Source organism: Marmota marmota, unplaced genomic scaffold (assembly GCF_001458135.2).
Source record: "Marmota marmota marmota unplaced genomic scaffold, marMar, whole genome shotgun sequence".
Classification (NCBI taxonomy): domain Eukaryota; kingdom Metazoa; phylum Chordata; class Mammalia; order Rodentia; family Sciuridae; genus Marmota; species Marmota marmota.
Genome location: NW_025999998.1, coordinates 10,157,454 through 10,172,916, shown reverse-complemented (window position 1 = coordinate 10,172,916; position 15,463 = coordinate 10,157,454). Strand labels below are relative to the sequence as shown.

The window sequence follows — 15,463 nt, the reverse complement described above, 5'->3', positions numbered from 1 at the left end:
CAGGTAGAATTCAAGGAAGGGGGAATAAGGAAATTGAAAAGAAATGAAAAGACAAAAGAAAAAAAAATAGAAAAGAAAAAAAGAAAAAAAAATTTTAAAAAAATAAAAAAAATAAAATATTTTTTAATTATTTTTTTATTTATTTTTTAAAAAATGAAAATAAAAAAAAACCAAATTAAAAAAAAAATTAATAAATGTAGTCTTAGAGTTTGATTAACTTCTCTTCCAGTAGGTGGAGCTGTGCCCACCAGGCCAAGCTTCTCCTCTCAATACACGGGAACCAATCAGTCTGCAGCAGCTCCTCCTCCCCGACTGGGCGGGTCTCCAATCCTGAGTGCCTAGGGGCTTTTCCTGTGTCTAGTTACTTCCCCACTTTTCCTCAAGCCAGGCCGCGCTCACCGGTGACGCTCACCACAATACTGGCTACATGCCAGGTCTGCTGCTCCCGGGAGCCCTATTTTCTTGAACGACTGGGCACACTCTCCCTGCTTGCCATTCCCTCAGACCCTAAGTTTGTGGAGCTTGGGGCTGAGAACCCTCAGTGTATTTTGCTTGCCCTCCGGTAGCCACGCCCCCAGTAGCCGGTGCAAGAGACCTCAGTTGTCAGCACTGATGGGAGCGGTAGCCGGGGTCCCGCACCACTCCTGATTCCCTCGGTCTGACTATCGAGCTCACGGGAGAGCTGGGAGGGGCCCTTAATGTTTCCCCACTGTGTGGAGAGGAAGGGCTAGGGGGTTACACACCTGTCACCGCTGGTTTCAATGGAGTTATCTCCTCCGCCGCATTCTGGGGACGTCAGTTCTCTGCCATGGTGGTATCCCATGCAAATGGCGACAGTTAGTTCCCTTTGCCGGGTGACCAATGCAACGGGTGGGTCCTGACTGGCTCTCCCAAGCCCCGTCTCAATCCTGTGGCCACTGCCTATGAAGGCTCGGTTGGCATTAACCTCCGCAGGTTCAGAAGGGCCAGCCAGTTGTTTCAGCAGGATCGTTTAGCGCTGAGTCACAGTGGTTTGTCTGGGAGACGCAGGTGAACTGGAGCTTGAATTCAGCCGATCTGGGCTCGGTATGTGTTCTGAGAGGCACAGACTGTTTGCCCCAGATCCACGTCAGCTCAGCATTGCCTAGTGATCCTGAGCAAACAGCATTTAGATGGTTTAAGACTCCCTATGCCCGTGCAGCTGAAGAGGTCAGAGACTTGATCTCGCCGCACCCGCCGCCATGTAGGATCTCTATCGAAATACTCAGAACTACACACAGTAAAAATATTTAATTATTTTCCTGTCTTACATTCTTTCATAGCACCTTTATTAAGATCCTTCCAAGATTCTAGAATAATTGACAAAGGTGTCACTGTTACCGCTGTTGACCGGTGAGGAGTCTTTGCTTCCCCAATGTTGAAGAATAACACCAGAGAAGCATGCCAAGGCAAGGTCAGAGTAGAAATTAGAAGTTTATTAAAGGACAGCAGAAAAGACTTCTCCCGGAGGAAGAAGGGGACCCAAGAGGTGGAATACCGATTTTTAACAATTTGGAAATGAGGTTTCATCCCATACTTAATTTTTACATGTAATTATTTTAAGTGTTGGGGACTGAACCCAGGCCTCTCACATGCTAATAAGCACATGCTATACCCCTGAGCTGTACTCCCAGCCCAACTAATTTTTTTTATTTTATTTATTTTTTGTTAGCTATACATGACATTACAATGATCTTGGCAATTCATACATTTGAATCATTGGGGTATAATTTTTAATAAGCATTTTATCATCATTTAAATTTTAAATGTATCTAATTATTAATAAGCATTTTATCATCATTTAATTGTTGATATTTTTAAATCAGTGGTACTTAAAAATAATAGTTTACCTTAGAGTTCGTGACATTTTAGATTTCAGTAACTATTCATAGTAAGAAATCAACTATGCTAGCTGTCATCAGCATTATTATCAGTGTCATTATTATCACTGTCCTAACCAATACAGTGGCATTGGATTGTTTAGCTGTGCTAGCCCAGAATATATATATCAAATCTCAGTTTCATCTAACTACTGTTTTCATTGGTGTGTTTTTTTGAGGGGGGAACCTAGTGAGCTGTTTTTCATAATTTCAACTAATGTAAAGCATGGGGTCAATACATACAGTGTTTATGTTTGCTGAACTGTACTCGGAGAACTATGAAAATGTTCTTTATTTAGTCTCTTGAAATAAACAAGAAGATTCTCAATTTTCTCTATTGATATATTTTTTCCTAAATTCTTTCAAAGAAATGTTTTGTTTTGTTTTTTTCCCCCTCAGCTAGCAGAACTAAGCCACCATTGTACCACTTAAGATTTACTGGTTTGCACTCTCCTCCAAGGGAGAGAAGAGACAGTTTATTGATCTGTAACAAAGAAATGGACCATGGCCAAGCCTTTTCTGGTTTATACAATGCACTGACATGAGAATCTGCATATCATTAAGAAGAACAAGTCCTCACAATTTGAGGCCACCTGTCAGACATGAACAATAACTGCAAAAAAAAAAAAAAACAATAGACAATATTACAACTGTTCTCTGCCTGCACTGCTAGATTCCGTGCTGGTGACAGGGTCTTGTTATTTTACCAGTGATATGCTTGTAGTGTCTGATTTTAGGCTTCCTCCTCCTCCTCCTCCTTTTGGTTTTATGGTTTAGTTTGGGGGAGGGTGGGAGGGACCAACTCAGATCTGAGGGAAAGGTCTTCTGCCAAGTGCAAGAGGTGTTCAGGAACGGGAGAGAACCTTGGGCCAAAGTTGATGAAGCTTGACTAGGAAGATTTGGGCACATCTCCTTCCAGATATCTCGACACGCACTTCATCCACCCCTACACATGCAGCTTGTCTCTTCTTGTCTTTGGTTTTGCCCTCCAGAGTTTAAATGGTGGTATTTACAAGCCATGATGAAGCAAGAGCGCCAACACACAGGCTAGCAGGGGGCCAGTAAACAGGGTTTGAGTTTAGGTTCTGGTTGTTGTTGGCTTTTAGAGTATGATTAGGTGAATAATTCTCTTCTTTACTCCTCATTTATCCACTCCTTCCCCTCTAGTTCCCCCAGCTCTCTCATTTTATTTTAAAGCTGTATTTGTCAGACTTTGCTAGACATTCATTCTTTTCCGGGGGTGGGGTACCGGGGATTGAACTCAGAAGCACTTGACCACTGAGCTACATCCCCAGCCCTATTTTGTATTTTATTTAGAGACAGGGTCTCACTGAGTTGCTTAGACACCTTGCCTTTGCTGAGGCTGGCTTTGAACTTACAGTCTTCTTCCTTCATCCTCCGGAGCCAAGCCGCCTGGGATTACAGGCTTGCGCCACTGCGCCCAGCACCTGATCATTCATTTTTAAGAGATACAGTTCACACTGCCCCTGAAACCTGGCATTAATTCAGCCACCTCTGACTGTGCACAGGGGTTATTGCTGTCCCAAGTTCAGTGCCGTGGACCTGAACCAGTGTCCCTGTTTCCCCTAAAATGTCAGATGGTTGCCCCTTAGAGAAATTAGAGCTATCCTGTCATGGTGTTGCCAGCCAGAGACTGGGGACCAGAATGGAGTGGAAGGTTCGCCACCAGAGCTGACCACTGGTCCCTGTAGCTGGAAGAGCCAAGCGGGGAGCATGCTTGTCAGAGTAGTCGTTCAACAAGAAAGAGGAGGAGGAGTCCTTTCGGATGTGCACTGAGCTGCTTTCACAGAGGTTGACTTTGAACTGTGGTGCAAACCTTTTCAACAACAAGGACAGTGTCACTAGCTAAGCAGCAAGGTCTCACCTAGTGTGATCAAAACCACCAGTCCTGTCCTTTCCCTTACTTTTTATTTACAAACATTTCTGACCTCTTATAATCTCCATTATGGCCAGATAGTTTCGTTTTGCTAAATTTTAAGATACTTTTTCCTTTCTCCAATGATTTTAAAACAAATAAAATTAAAATTGACAAGATGGGTCTAGATATTTATTTTAAATGATTCGCATTATGAAAGGAATAAAGGAGCCCCAAATCATCTAGGTCATCACCCAAGGCCAACCACAGGGAACACTGGTCCATTCACTCGCAGTTGTTTTAATCGATGTGTAAATATGTGCATACATATTTTTGAAAAAATTTGTTTTAGGATTTGTTTGGCATCTTTCTTAGATCAGTGGTACGTAAAATAATGATGTACCTTAGAATGGGTGACATTTTAGATTTTAGTAACAGCAGTAAGAGATTGATTAGTGTTAGTTGTCGTCAGCATTATCCAGGTTATTATCATCATTATCTTTTTTTTGAGCAACATATTTTGAGTATTTTACCAGACTATTACAAATTTTTACATAATCATAGTGCTACATTAGGATTCAATATATGACTATTATTATTTTTAGCATCCTTTTCTTATTGGGAGGTCATGTAGGCATCTTAAAAGTTTTTTTTTAAGAGCTTTTAAAATTATTATTATTTTTTGTAAATGGACACAATACCTTTATTTCATTTTTATTTTTATGTGGTGCTAAGGATCAAACCCAGTGCCTCACACATGCCAGGTAAGCGCTCTATCACAGTGAACCACAACTCCAGCCCAGTATACTTTGACATGTTATACATACATAGAATAAGTATAACTTGTTCCAATTAGGATCCCATTATTGTGGTTGTACATGATGTGAAGTTACATTGGTTGTGTACTCATATGTGGGTAGGAAAGATATGTCTAATTCATTCTACCATCTTCCCTCGTCCCATCTCCTCTCCCTTCCCTTCATTCCCCTTTGTCTAATCCAGTGAACTTCTTCAATGTTTATAGTAGCTCAATTCACAATAGCCAAGCTATATAACCAACCTAAATGCCTGACAACAGATGAATGAGTAAAAAAAATGCGATGTGTATGTATGTATGTATGTGTGTGTGTATATACATACACACACACACACACACACACACACAATGGAATATTACTCAGCCATAAAGAAGAATGAAATTATGACATTTGCTGGTAAATGGATGGGACTGAAGAATATCATGTTAAGTGAAATAAGCCAGTCCCAAAAAACCAAAGGCAGAATGTGCTCTCAGATTAAAAGTTCAGTTGACATTTTAAGTATGTGCTTGAGGTTTGTTCAGCTCAGGTTTGCTTTTGTGGGTCTAAAGTTAGAATTTGGTCACATTAGAAATGGTCTGGGGGCTGGGATTGTGGCTCAGAGGGAGAGTACTTGCCTTGAACACATGAGGCACTGGGTTCAATCCTCAGCACCACATAAAAATAAAGCAAAGATATTATGTCTACCTATAACTAAAAAAAATAAATATTAAAAAAGAAATGTCTGTTTCTATATTTACTGTTGTTTGCTTTTTTCTGCCAGTATTTTTCAGAAAGCATCTCCAAAAAGCAAATGTTGGAGTAATAATCTTCTTTAGTTTTAAATTTTGTGATTGTAATATGTCTCATAGTAATCTCAGGTAACTTTTAAATAGAAAATCAATATAAAATAAGAAATATGTTGCCCCACATGTAGTCTAATGTTTCCAAATTCTGTGCCTTGTATGTCATCTGAAGTTTCTCCAACAGACAATGGAAGGTTTTGAATTGTGCTGTGTTTTTAAGAGGGTAACTGACTGGGTCGGATTTGTGTTTTAGAGAGAGAGGTGCCTGCTTGGAGAAAAGGTGGGGTTGGGAGAAAGGACTTCAAACATCTCAAAAAATTTGCACAAAGTTACCTTTTTAAAAAAATGTTAACATCTGGGGCAAGAGCGTTGTGTTTGGAGGTGTTTCAGTTCCTAGCGCCTAGTCCATGGGCTTGATAGCTGTCTTCATACTGAGTGTCCGGGTCCACTGCAGCTGCCTCCTGGATCCTCAGTCTCTCTCCTCCATTCCAATTTGCTTTCTCCATCAGCCATCTTTTTGTAAACAGAATTCTAAGATTTAGTGTTGTACATATTTTTAAATGATCCATTTTGATGGGGCTGTCTTTATTGTTTCAGGTTGAATGCCTTTGGGAACTTGATGTATAAAATTTGCATGACTCCTCGCTCCTTTCTGGGTCTGTCCTTGGATTCCAGCCAGCATGGCTCACACCACAAAGGTTAACGGCTGTGCCTCAGGTAACTCTGGGCTCTGGAGGTGGGGGTAGGGAGTGTGTGTGTGTGTGTCCCCACATTTTTTATTGGTGCACTATAGTTGTACGTATTGATGGGATTGTTGTCACGTATTTGTACATGCACACAATAGAACTATATAATTTGGCCAATGTCACTCCCTAGCACTTCCCCTTCCTTCCCCACCTTCCACCCCTTGGTCCTTTTCCTCTACTGATCTCCCCTTGAGTTTTAGGAAATCCACCCCCCACCCCCAAACACTTTTCTTTACCTTTTTCCTTCTGTATATGTTTTAAATGATGTCTTTTGCTCAAAAAAAAAATTGTCTTTTAATGATAGATAGATAATAGCAAGTTGCCTTGATAAAAGTAGGATTCCGGAGCAATTTTCTATCCACTGAAGTTTTATTGTTCCTTACTTAATCTCTTAGAAAATTTGTATTTATCTTTAGACTTTCTGTACTGAAATCAGGTGAATTATTTATCTAAGTCAATTCTTTCAAGGTGTTGAAAGGGAAATGTAAAATCCTGAATGCTAATGCAAGTATAACAGATATGTTCTCGTGCTTATGTCAAAGGGATTGAAGAAGGAGAGAAGAAATATGTTTGAATGCTGAAAATAATTCCTACTGTGATGATGATGATGATGATGGTAATAATCAGAGGGAAAGGGGAAGAGATGGGGTATTCCGTAAAGTGACTCCATAAAGTACTATACAACAAGCCGTGTTTGGAATCATGCAGACCCATATTCCAGTTCTTACATCGGTTATATTATAGGAATCTATAGGTTGAATACCAAATATTGTTTATGAAAGATTTGGGAGAAATCCATAAACAAATACAGAGAGATGGTACATGACCTGAGATGACAACCTGTCAAAAATGGCAGGCCAAGTATTTGGTTTTCTTTTGAATTATCTGCCAAATAGCAGACTGAGTGAGAACAGGAATCCTCTGGGAATTCTTTCCCAGAGCCTGTGTCCACAGTCCTAGCTCTGCTGACTCTGAGCACCCCCAGTGGCAATGCTGTGTAGAGGAGGGTGCGTGGCTTTTGAGCCAGGAGATGAGAAGTGGAGTCCTAACTGCAGCACTAATCATGAAACACTGGGCAGACAGTGTCAGACACGTGTAAGACACGTGTCTGCCTGGGGGTGAGGATCAGCGAGAACACTGGACTTGTAGTCACACATGCTGTGTAATCTGTGAAGCACTTTCAGACAGCAGAGGAGGAGACCTCAGAAATGGCCATTCCCAACCCTGTATGTGATTTTTTTTTTTTTTTTTGGTACCAAAGTTTGAACCCAGAGGCGCTTAACCCCTGAGCCACATCTCCAGCCTTTTTATATTTTATTAGAGACAGGGCCTCATTAAGTTTCTGAGGCTGGCTTTGAACTCGAGATTCTCCTGCCTTAGCCTCCTGAGTTGCTGGGATTACAGGCATGCACCACTGCGCCCAGCTGTATATATATTTTTTTTCCCCTAACTTTTCCTCACAGTATTAAGCAAGTGCTCTACCCCTGAGATACACTCCCCACCATGTATGTGACTGATTTTCTGTTTCACCAATCCTAGATGCAAAAGTAAACCCCTCTGGCAAAAACACTGTGACTTACCCAAACCCAAATAAACTCAATTGTTTTTTGTGGGACATCAGATTTTTCCCGTCCATTCCTTTGTCCTTCCTACTGCCCACCTCCTTAGGCCTTTTTATAGATTCTGCTCAGGGACTGTCCATAATAAAAATACGAATGACAAGATACTCTGCCCACATTATTACCCTTTAGTCCTCACGATAGTCCTGTAGAATTATGCCACCATGATTATCATCATCATCATCATCATGGTCACCCTCTGGTGTCTATGACAAAGTCCTGTCTTCGGGGCTTAGATCCCTATCATGCTTGCCCTAATGCCTTTTCCAACATGGCCTGCCCTGCCCTTTCTCCCTGTTCCTGGGGTCAGAGAGGCCAGCTATAACTTCTCCTTCCCCACAGTGTCCTGCAGCCAGAACTGGGCTTTGAGTTTGAAAACTAAAGAAAGTTGTCTGATTTGTGACGGAGGGTGTCTGGACCAGACAAGGGAAGGCTTTTCCTCGTTGTACAGATCATGACCCCTGTAAGCAGATCTGTTCAGAGGCACAGTCTATCGCCAACCGTCCTAGCCGGGGACCTAATGCTGGGTTCGCAAAATCTGACTATTCCAATAACTCAAGAAAACGACAAAGGAAAGCATACAACCACATAGAAATACCTTTTTCAATATTCCAGAGACAGCTCTGTGACCCTAATGGTCCTTGGAAAAAGAGAGCCACCAGAATTCTTTATTCTTATATAGGGAACACACCCGGGGAGGTTCCATGGAACATTCTATCCCCAAAATGGCAATGGGGTGGGATTACAAAGGAATGGGTGAGTGTGGCTCAACCCTCGTGGGGGATGCAGGACTGGAAGGCGTGGTCATTCACAGTGGCTCCCCACAACCGTCATTCAGTCACTTTGTATACACCCATGTGCAAACATGTGAATGTGATCACTCACCATAGACAATTGAAAATATCGAAGTACAATTGTCTAAAAAAAAGTAATGAATAACTGGTGATGCTACCACCTAGAAATAAATGGTGTGCTCATTTTCCAATTAGTCTTTAATTAAGGACACATCCCCACTGTCCTTCAGTTAGATTGGATAAAAGGCACTGATTTTAAAACGAGAGCAGTTGATGGTGTCATTTGTATGATTTATGATAAGTTTCTGACATACACTACATGTAAAGGTAGGTTGTATGACAAGCACTTGTATGACAAGCACAGTAAACTTTACCTGTACATGGCAAAGATTATTGAGCACCTACTTTATGCTAGGTCCTGTTTCTGATACTGGAGATACAGCAGTGAACAAAACAGGTAAAGATCCCTCCCCTGGGGCTGGGGTTGTGGCTCAGAGGAAAAGCATTTGCCTAGCATGCGTGAGGCACTGAGTTCGATTCTTAGCATCACATAAAAATTAAATAAGGGTATTGTGTCCACCTACAACTAAAAGAATAAATGTTTAAAAAAAAAAAAAAGATCCCTACCCTGCAGGATTATATATTCTAGTGGAAGTTGAGGTCTCCTGTGTACAGGTTGCCAGACATACTCACACTGAAGAAGTACTAGTTAAATTTAAATTTAACCAGGTATTCTACTTTTGTTGCTAAACCTGACCGCCCTACCTGGGTACCCCTTCCAGATTGCATCCACCTCCCTGCCACCCACCCTGTCATTGTCAATCCTTTGTCATCGTGTTATCTGTTTTTGACCAGAGCCTCCACCTTACTTCTGTTGACTGGTACAGTTTTGTGTTTATTAATTCACAACATTTTGTTATAGCATGACTACTCTTCTGTTAATGTAATGAGATTAGAGCATCATAAATTGCTCTCGACTGTTCTGCTGTAGCTAGTGAGGAAGCAAAGAGGAAAATAGCTATATATCTTCAGGGAGTGGAGGTGGGGACAGTCTGCTTTTTACCTGGTCCCTGAATCATGCTGTGAACTGAATACTGATTGATACTTCTCTGAACTCTAATTAACGTTGTGAAACTTTAATTAGAGCTTAGAATTCCTTTGGAAGCCAAATAACAAGTGGCTTATTTGTCAGATGATGATAACAACACCTGCCTTATCTTTTTCACAAGACTTTTGTGCAGAAGAAAACAAAAAGCTATAAAAACATTTCTGGTTTTTTTTTTTTTCCCCATGGGTTTTTTTGAAATGTAAACTGATAGGCTAGAAGTATAGCTCAGTGGTAGAAAGCTTTCCCAGCACGAGTAAGGTCCCGGATTTGATCCCTAGCACCACGAAAAAGAAAAAAGTGAAGTACAGTCAGATGTCAGGGGGTTGCACCTTGGACCTTGCCCTGTTGTGTGCATGAGCTCCTGTTCTGGTCAACACCTGCCCAGCGCCCTCGTGTCAGACTGCCCAGCACTGCGACATTGTGGCAAGAATTGTATTTCCAGCCTTGCCCAACATTTGGAGAAATGGATGGATGAGCATTGTGAAGTGGCTTCATGCCTGCCTTTTCCATCTTGATTTTATTTTTTGCTGCTAGTTACCTTTCTCCATTTTCCCTTGCTCTCATTTCTCTTGCTTTCTCATAATTCGTGCCCTCACACATGTGCTCTCTCCCTCTCTCTTTCTATACACACATACACACACACACACACACACGTGCACGCGCATATGCACACATATAATACATATATATTTAAGGCACTTTTAAAAATTAATATAAAATTTATAAAATTTGATAGGAAAATAGGGCACAATCACTCAAAATTCCACAGAAGGCCTTGTTTTTAGTATTTCCTTTTTTGTCTTTGTCCAAAGAACAAACTTTGTTTTTGTACATTTTAGGCTCTTGGTTTTAACATCCTTTGCACTCTTCCAATTCTTCAGGGACCATAGTTTTCAAATTAATATTTTAGATGACCATATACTATTCTGTAGACTGTTTCTAGCAGTTGAATTACTCTTCCTTTTTTTGTTTGGTAGTTTGGATTGAACATTTGCATATTTCTCATTGTAGATGATGATGCAGAGAACATCCTCTTGCTTAGTCATTTTTCTTCTCCTTTTTGATTGTTTCCTGAGAATAATATCACAGAAACAGGACAAGTGGGTGAAAGGGCAGGGCTGTTATTACATGGCTGCTAAAGCTGCTATGAGGCTTGATTCTTATTACCCTGGTCAGTTATTTGGCTTCAGGTTTTGTCTCTATGCTGATCTCAAATGAGGTCCAAAGGCCACTGATAAGGCGGGTCCAGGAGACAGCTGAAGACTCCTGCGGAGCAGGCAGAGCTGCAGCACATGCAGCCCACTCTAGGCTGTGTAAATATTTTTTCTGGGCAGGAGCATTTCTCAAACAGAACTCTGGGCCCACTGCAGCGAACCTGGGCGGGAATTGTGTGCTATTTATCAACATAAGACTACTTTGCTCTGACTGGTTTAGCTGGAACGAACCTGCTCTTTTCTGAGACTGTAAGGAAAGACAGCACAGCAGAGGTGGTGCCTCCGTGGTGGTGAGTCTTAGACCTGTCCTGTCACCTCAAGGGGAGAGCGTGAGCTGGTTAGAACGGGCTGCTGTAACTCCTGGGCTCCTTCTGTAACTTCCAGGGCCCCCTTATTCCGCTTGCAGTCGGATTGAAATGTGTGTTCTTGTTTGTTATTTCCCCATATGTACTGTATGATCAGACAACCAGAAGAGCGGAGGGGGTAAAACAAAAGTTGCCTAACACTGTAGAAATGTAGGTAAGAGGTTTTGTTTTCAGTTCTCTTTCCTCCCTTTCCTATCCTGAGATGACAAAACAACTTTCCTGGCTCACGTGCTGAGTTAAGGAAATTTGATGTGGGCTCTTTTTTCTTTGTTCAAGGCACTTATGTCAACCTTAAAACTTGGAAGAATGTTATCCCTGAAGGTCTGATGGAACAGATCAAGGGGAAAGTCTGTAGATCAGAAATCTACATAAAGCCTGAAAGTAGAATGGTTCAAAATAGCCAGGTCCAGTGGAAGTCTCCCATAATCCTGGCTATTCTGGAAACTGAGGTAGGAGGATAGCTTGAGCTCATGAGTTTGAGACCAGCCTGGGCAACACAGTGAGACACTGTCTTGACTCAAAAATAAAATATCCTCCCTGATAGGGATTATGTTGTGTTTTTCCCTTAGTGTGAATTATTTCACTGAGCCAAATTAATAATCCTATTCTAATAAAGTAATATTTATTACATCTTGCAGTTTCACTCTAGCATTAGATGTGTTTATTAATTGAATTTAAGGAGATTTTGGCTTCAATTGAAACTGTCAGTTATTAGTCCATTGAAGGCTAATTTCACACTGAGGATTATAAGTGCAATCATTTGTTTTCTTACAGTGGTGGAGTTTGAGAAGATTTCTTTTTTTCCGAGCGTGAAGCAGTTACATTTGAATTTCATAGCTGTTAAAATGCCAGGACCACCTACGAATAGTAGACCCTGGCTTTTGGAGTCTCTCTGTCTGGTTAATCAAAATGCCAGAATTCATCCAGCCCTTGCAGAGGTTTTTCGGAAGTTCTTCCTGGTCAGGGCTTGCCTCTTTTATAAACTCTCAAAGCTGCAGCCAACTTCACCTTATAAGCTTTCTTGCTCCAAACCTTGAGCAAGTCATAATGGGTTAAGCATCAGATTTCAGACAGAGCTAAGCCGAGGAAGGGCAATTTGTCTTCCAGTGAGTACTAGCCTGCTTGGGTCTAGCTAGGATAGAATTGCACTCCGTCTATTCCCCGGTGCTGGACAAGAATCCCTTGGGTTGGAGATTTCTACCCAGATGCTCTGTAGGTGCTAACAAGAAAGAAAGGAAGGAAGGAAGGAAAAAGGAAGAAAGGAAGAAAGGAAGAAAGGAAGAAAGGAAAGAAAGGAAGAAAGGAAGAAAGGAAAGAAAGGAAAGAAAGGGAAGGAGGGAAGGAAGGAGGGAAGGAAGAAAGAAAGGAGGGAAGGAAGGGAAGGAAGGGAAGGAAAGGAAAAGAAAGAAAGGAAAAGAAAAGAAACCACAAAATAAAAACAGTAGTGGAGAGATTCACTATGTTAAGAACTTGAGTGGTTGCTGCTATTCCAAGAGACTCTTAGTCCAGGGATCACAACAGCCCTTCCTACAAAGATTTGCATATAGCCTGCAGACTTCCCAGTGTGAGTATATTGGCATTTATTTCTGATTATGCACTTCCCCTCTTTCTGGAAGGACTTGGGTGGGCTAGCTGAGCCCATCAAAAGTATAGCTCATTTGCTTCCTTTTTCCATGATGTTTTGCTTTCTTCCTGTGTTCTGTATAATTTCAGTTCATCTTCTTTGTGCAGTTTCTGAGGAACATTTGTATGGGCTTAGAGAAAGATAAGTAGCTAAAGCTCATCTTCTGCATTGGGGTCCTTTTCTGTAAAAAAACGGTTTGATTCTAACTGGCATGAAAAATATTAGCATAGTTCTCAGACTCATAGAAAGCAATAAATTCTTAATTCTATTTCTGGCAAAAATTTTAAAAATTGCATTGAGTAGACTTTTCTAATAAATACCTTAAAGAAGACGCAACCAGGAAATCAGATTTTATAAGATACATTCAAACGGTTGTAGAAATTTTCAGCCCAAATAAAAATGGATTTTTTTTCCTTTCTTGGCTTCTGCATTAAATATATTTGGAATGAGCTGTTAACTGATTTACTCATTTCCATATGCTTTAGGAAAAATATGTTCATATTTAGAGGCCAAGTTGGGTTCTGCTTTTGGGCTGCAGTTCATTAGGAAGCCTGAAAACAGGAGAAGGTTTAAAATATGTGGCTCATTTGTGCATACAGCATTAGTGACCTCAGTTGGTAGTTCTATAAGAACAAGTGATCTCACCACTTAAAAATAAGTATGCTGCTATTTTGAGAAAAAAAAATTTTTTTTCACTATTGGAACCAGATTTCTTATTCTAGCAGTTGTTAGAGCAAAGCATGACTAAAATTTAGATTAAGTGATATTCCCAAATATTCCAAAGGCTTTTATAATCAACAGATAAAAAGTAGAACTAAATGTGAAAGAGAGCTTTGCCAAGGGGCAGATTTGGGGGATTGTGGGATTTGTTCTTATCTTGAAAGTCAAACCGGGGTATTCTTAACTGTCTGATCCATGGCAAGCGAAATTTGAGTGATTCAATAGTTGTCCAAGCTGGATCAAAGGTTATAGTCTTGCTTACAGTTTCACCATAAAGACTTTTATTTAAAGGAGATGGGACTAGTGTACCCATTTATGGAAACAGTTTGCTATTCATAGTCACAAGCTCATTATAGTTCCTTTTTTTTAAATTTAACTTTTATTTGTATTTCAGATATGATTCATTTAGGTAGAATGAAAACATAGCTATGTGGTTTTTCAGGATTTATTCTCACAGTATTTATGTTTGTTGATAAATCCTATCAGCTTTGCAAACTTTGTGAAAACATTGATTCTGCTCATCCTGCTAATCTCCTTGGGTTGGAGATAACCCTCTTTTTTGAATGCCTCTTCCCCTGCACCAACTGTTCAATAGGCCTGGGCATTTTAAGTGTCTCTGTACCATAAGCGTATTTAAGAGTATCCTGCAGGAATAGAGGGGGATATTTCCAGTAACTCAAGCGCGGTGCTTAATATCTTTGTAACCTTAGTTATATGCATCAACTTATACTTTCTTCTAATAAATAAAACCTAAAAAAGTTCTTTCCTCCTCTGCTCTTATTATCCTCTTCATCTACGTCCATATATATATACCTACCAAAGTATAGCTGATGCAGTTTCTTTCCATTGGTGTCTTAGATTGATTGGCCCAGATGCTTTATTCAAATCAAGGACACACCATAGAAATGTTTTTGGGGGGAAGCTCCTTCTCCTCCAACTGGGAGGACAGAGACTGGTCTGTCTTCCCATGACCTGGCAGAGGAGGCAGAAGTATTTGCCCAGTTTATGTAGCATGTACCCTAACTGGTGCCTGCCTGTTCAAGTGGTGAATCAGCCTGATGAGACAGAGTTTTACAACACACTAGGGTGGAGACCTGGAAGTCTGTAGGCCAGTGGGGGAGGAAGGGGTGGTTTGCCTGTGAAACCATTCCAACAATGTAGCTTACAGGAAAAAATTGCAAAACGCCAAAGCCCTGTACCACCAGATTTTTCCATTAGCACCATAATTCACACATCTTCCAATCTGCCCCAGAGACAGCTGATTGGCAGCATGAGGGGAAACAGCCACAGCACATCATAGACTCTGGTTGGTTACCTCTCAACTTGTCCCATAAGGAGTCACAGCAGGCCCTTCCCTACACACTCCCTTGAATCCTGCACACATACTGGAGCTGTCTATCCTCCGAGGAGAGGTGCTGGGACTTTATCTGAGCACAAGAAGTCAGCAGCTGGAATTCAGGATACTGATTTTAAATGAAGAATCCTGAGACGGAGCCTCTTCCAGAAAGGTAAAGGGGGCTTAGAGCTGGGGGCTTTTCCTCTAGGTATTGTCTTTGGTGTTCTGTTCCCCAGGACATTTTGATGATGAAAAAGTAGAGTATCCACACAGTGGTGAATTTAAATCGGGTGTAGTCTGGCAACTACTGGGAGGAATGATATGGGATTCTGCAGAAATAATTCAATAAGTTCATTCATTCAGTTGCTTTCTTTAGAATGACCACACAGATTTACTTGGCAGAACAGCCCCTGCTTCTCTCCTTTGTGTAATGGACCAGCCCCAAGGCACAGAGAAAGTTACTCTTTGCTTTGTTTCTCACTACTTTATGGTTTTGTTTTGTTAAGGATGGCTGGCAAGATTACAGATCCCTGAGCTTTGTGTTCTTTTATTTTTCTCCC

General features: G+C 41.0%; 1 protein-coding gene across 5 annotated transcripts in view; it reads left to right on the top strand.

Moving 5' to 3' along the window:
- Window positions 1–15,463, top strand: part of Kank1 (KN motif and ankyrin repeat domains 1) — a 198,353-nt gene that overhangs the window by 138,656 nt on the left and 44,234 nt on the right. For 3 of the 5 annotated variants that reach the window (XM_048806856.1, XM_048806854.1, XM_048806855.1), the window contains one exon: window positions 5,975–6,094. In XM_048806856.1, coding sequence (XP_048662813.1) covers window positions 6,058–6,094 — 37 coding nt within the window. In that variant the 5' untranslated portion in view covers window positions 5,975–6,057. Of the gene's footprint in view, window positions 1–5,974; window positions 6,095–10,883; window positions 11,149–14,819; window positions 15,076–15,463 lie in introns of those variants that run through there. The other 2 variants (XM_015492897.2, XM_015492895.2) reach the window with 2 other exon arrangements.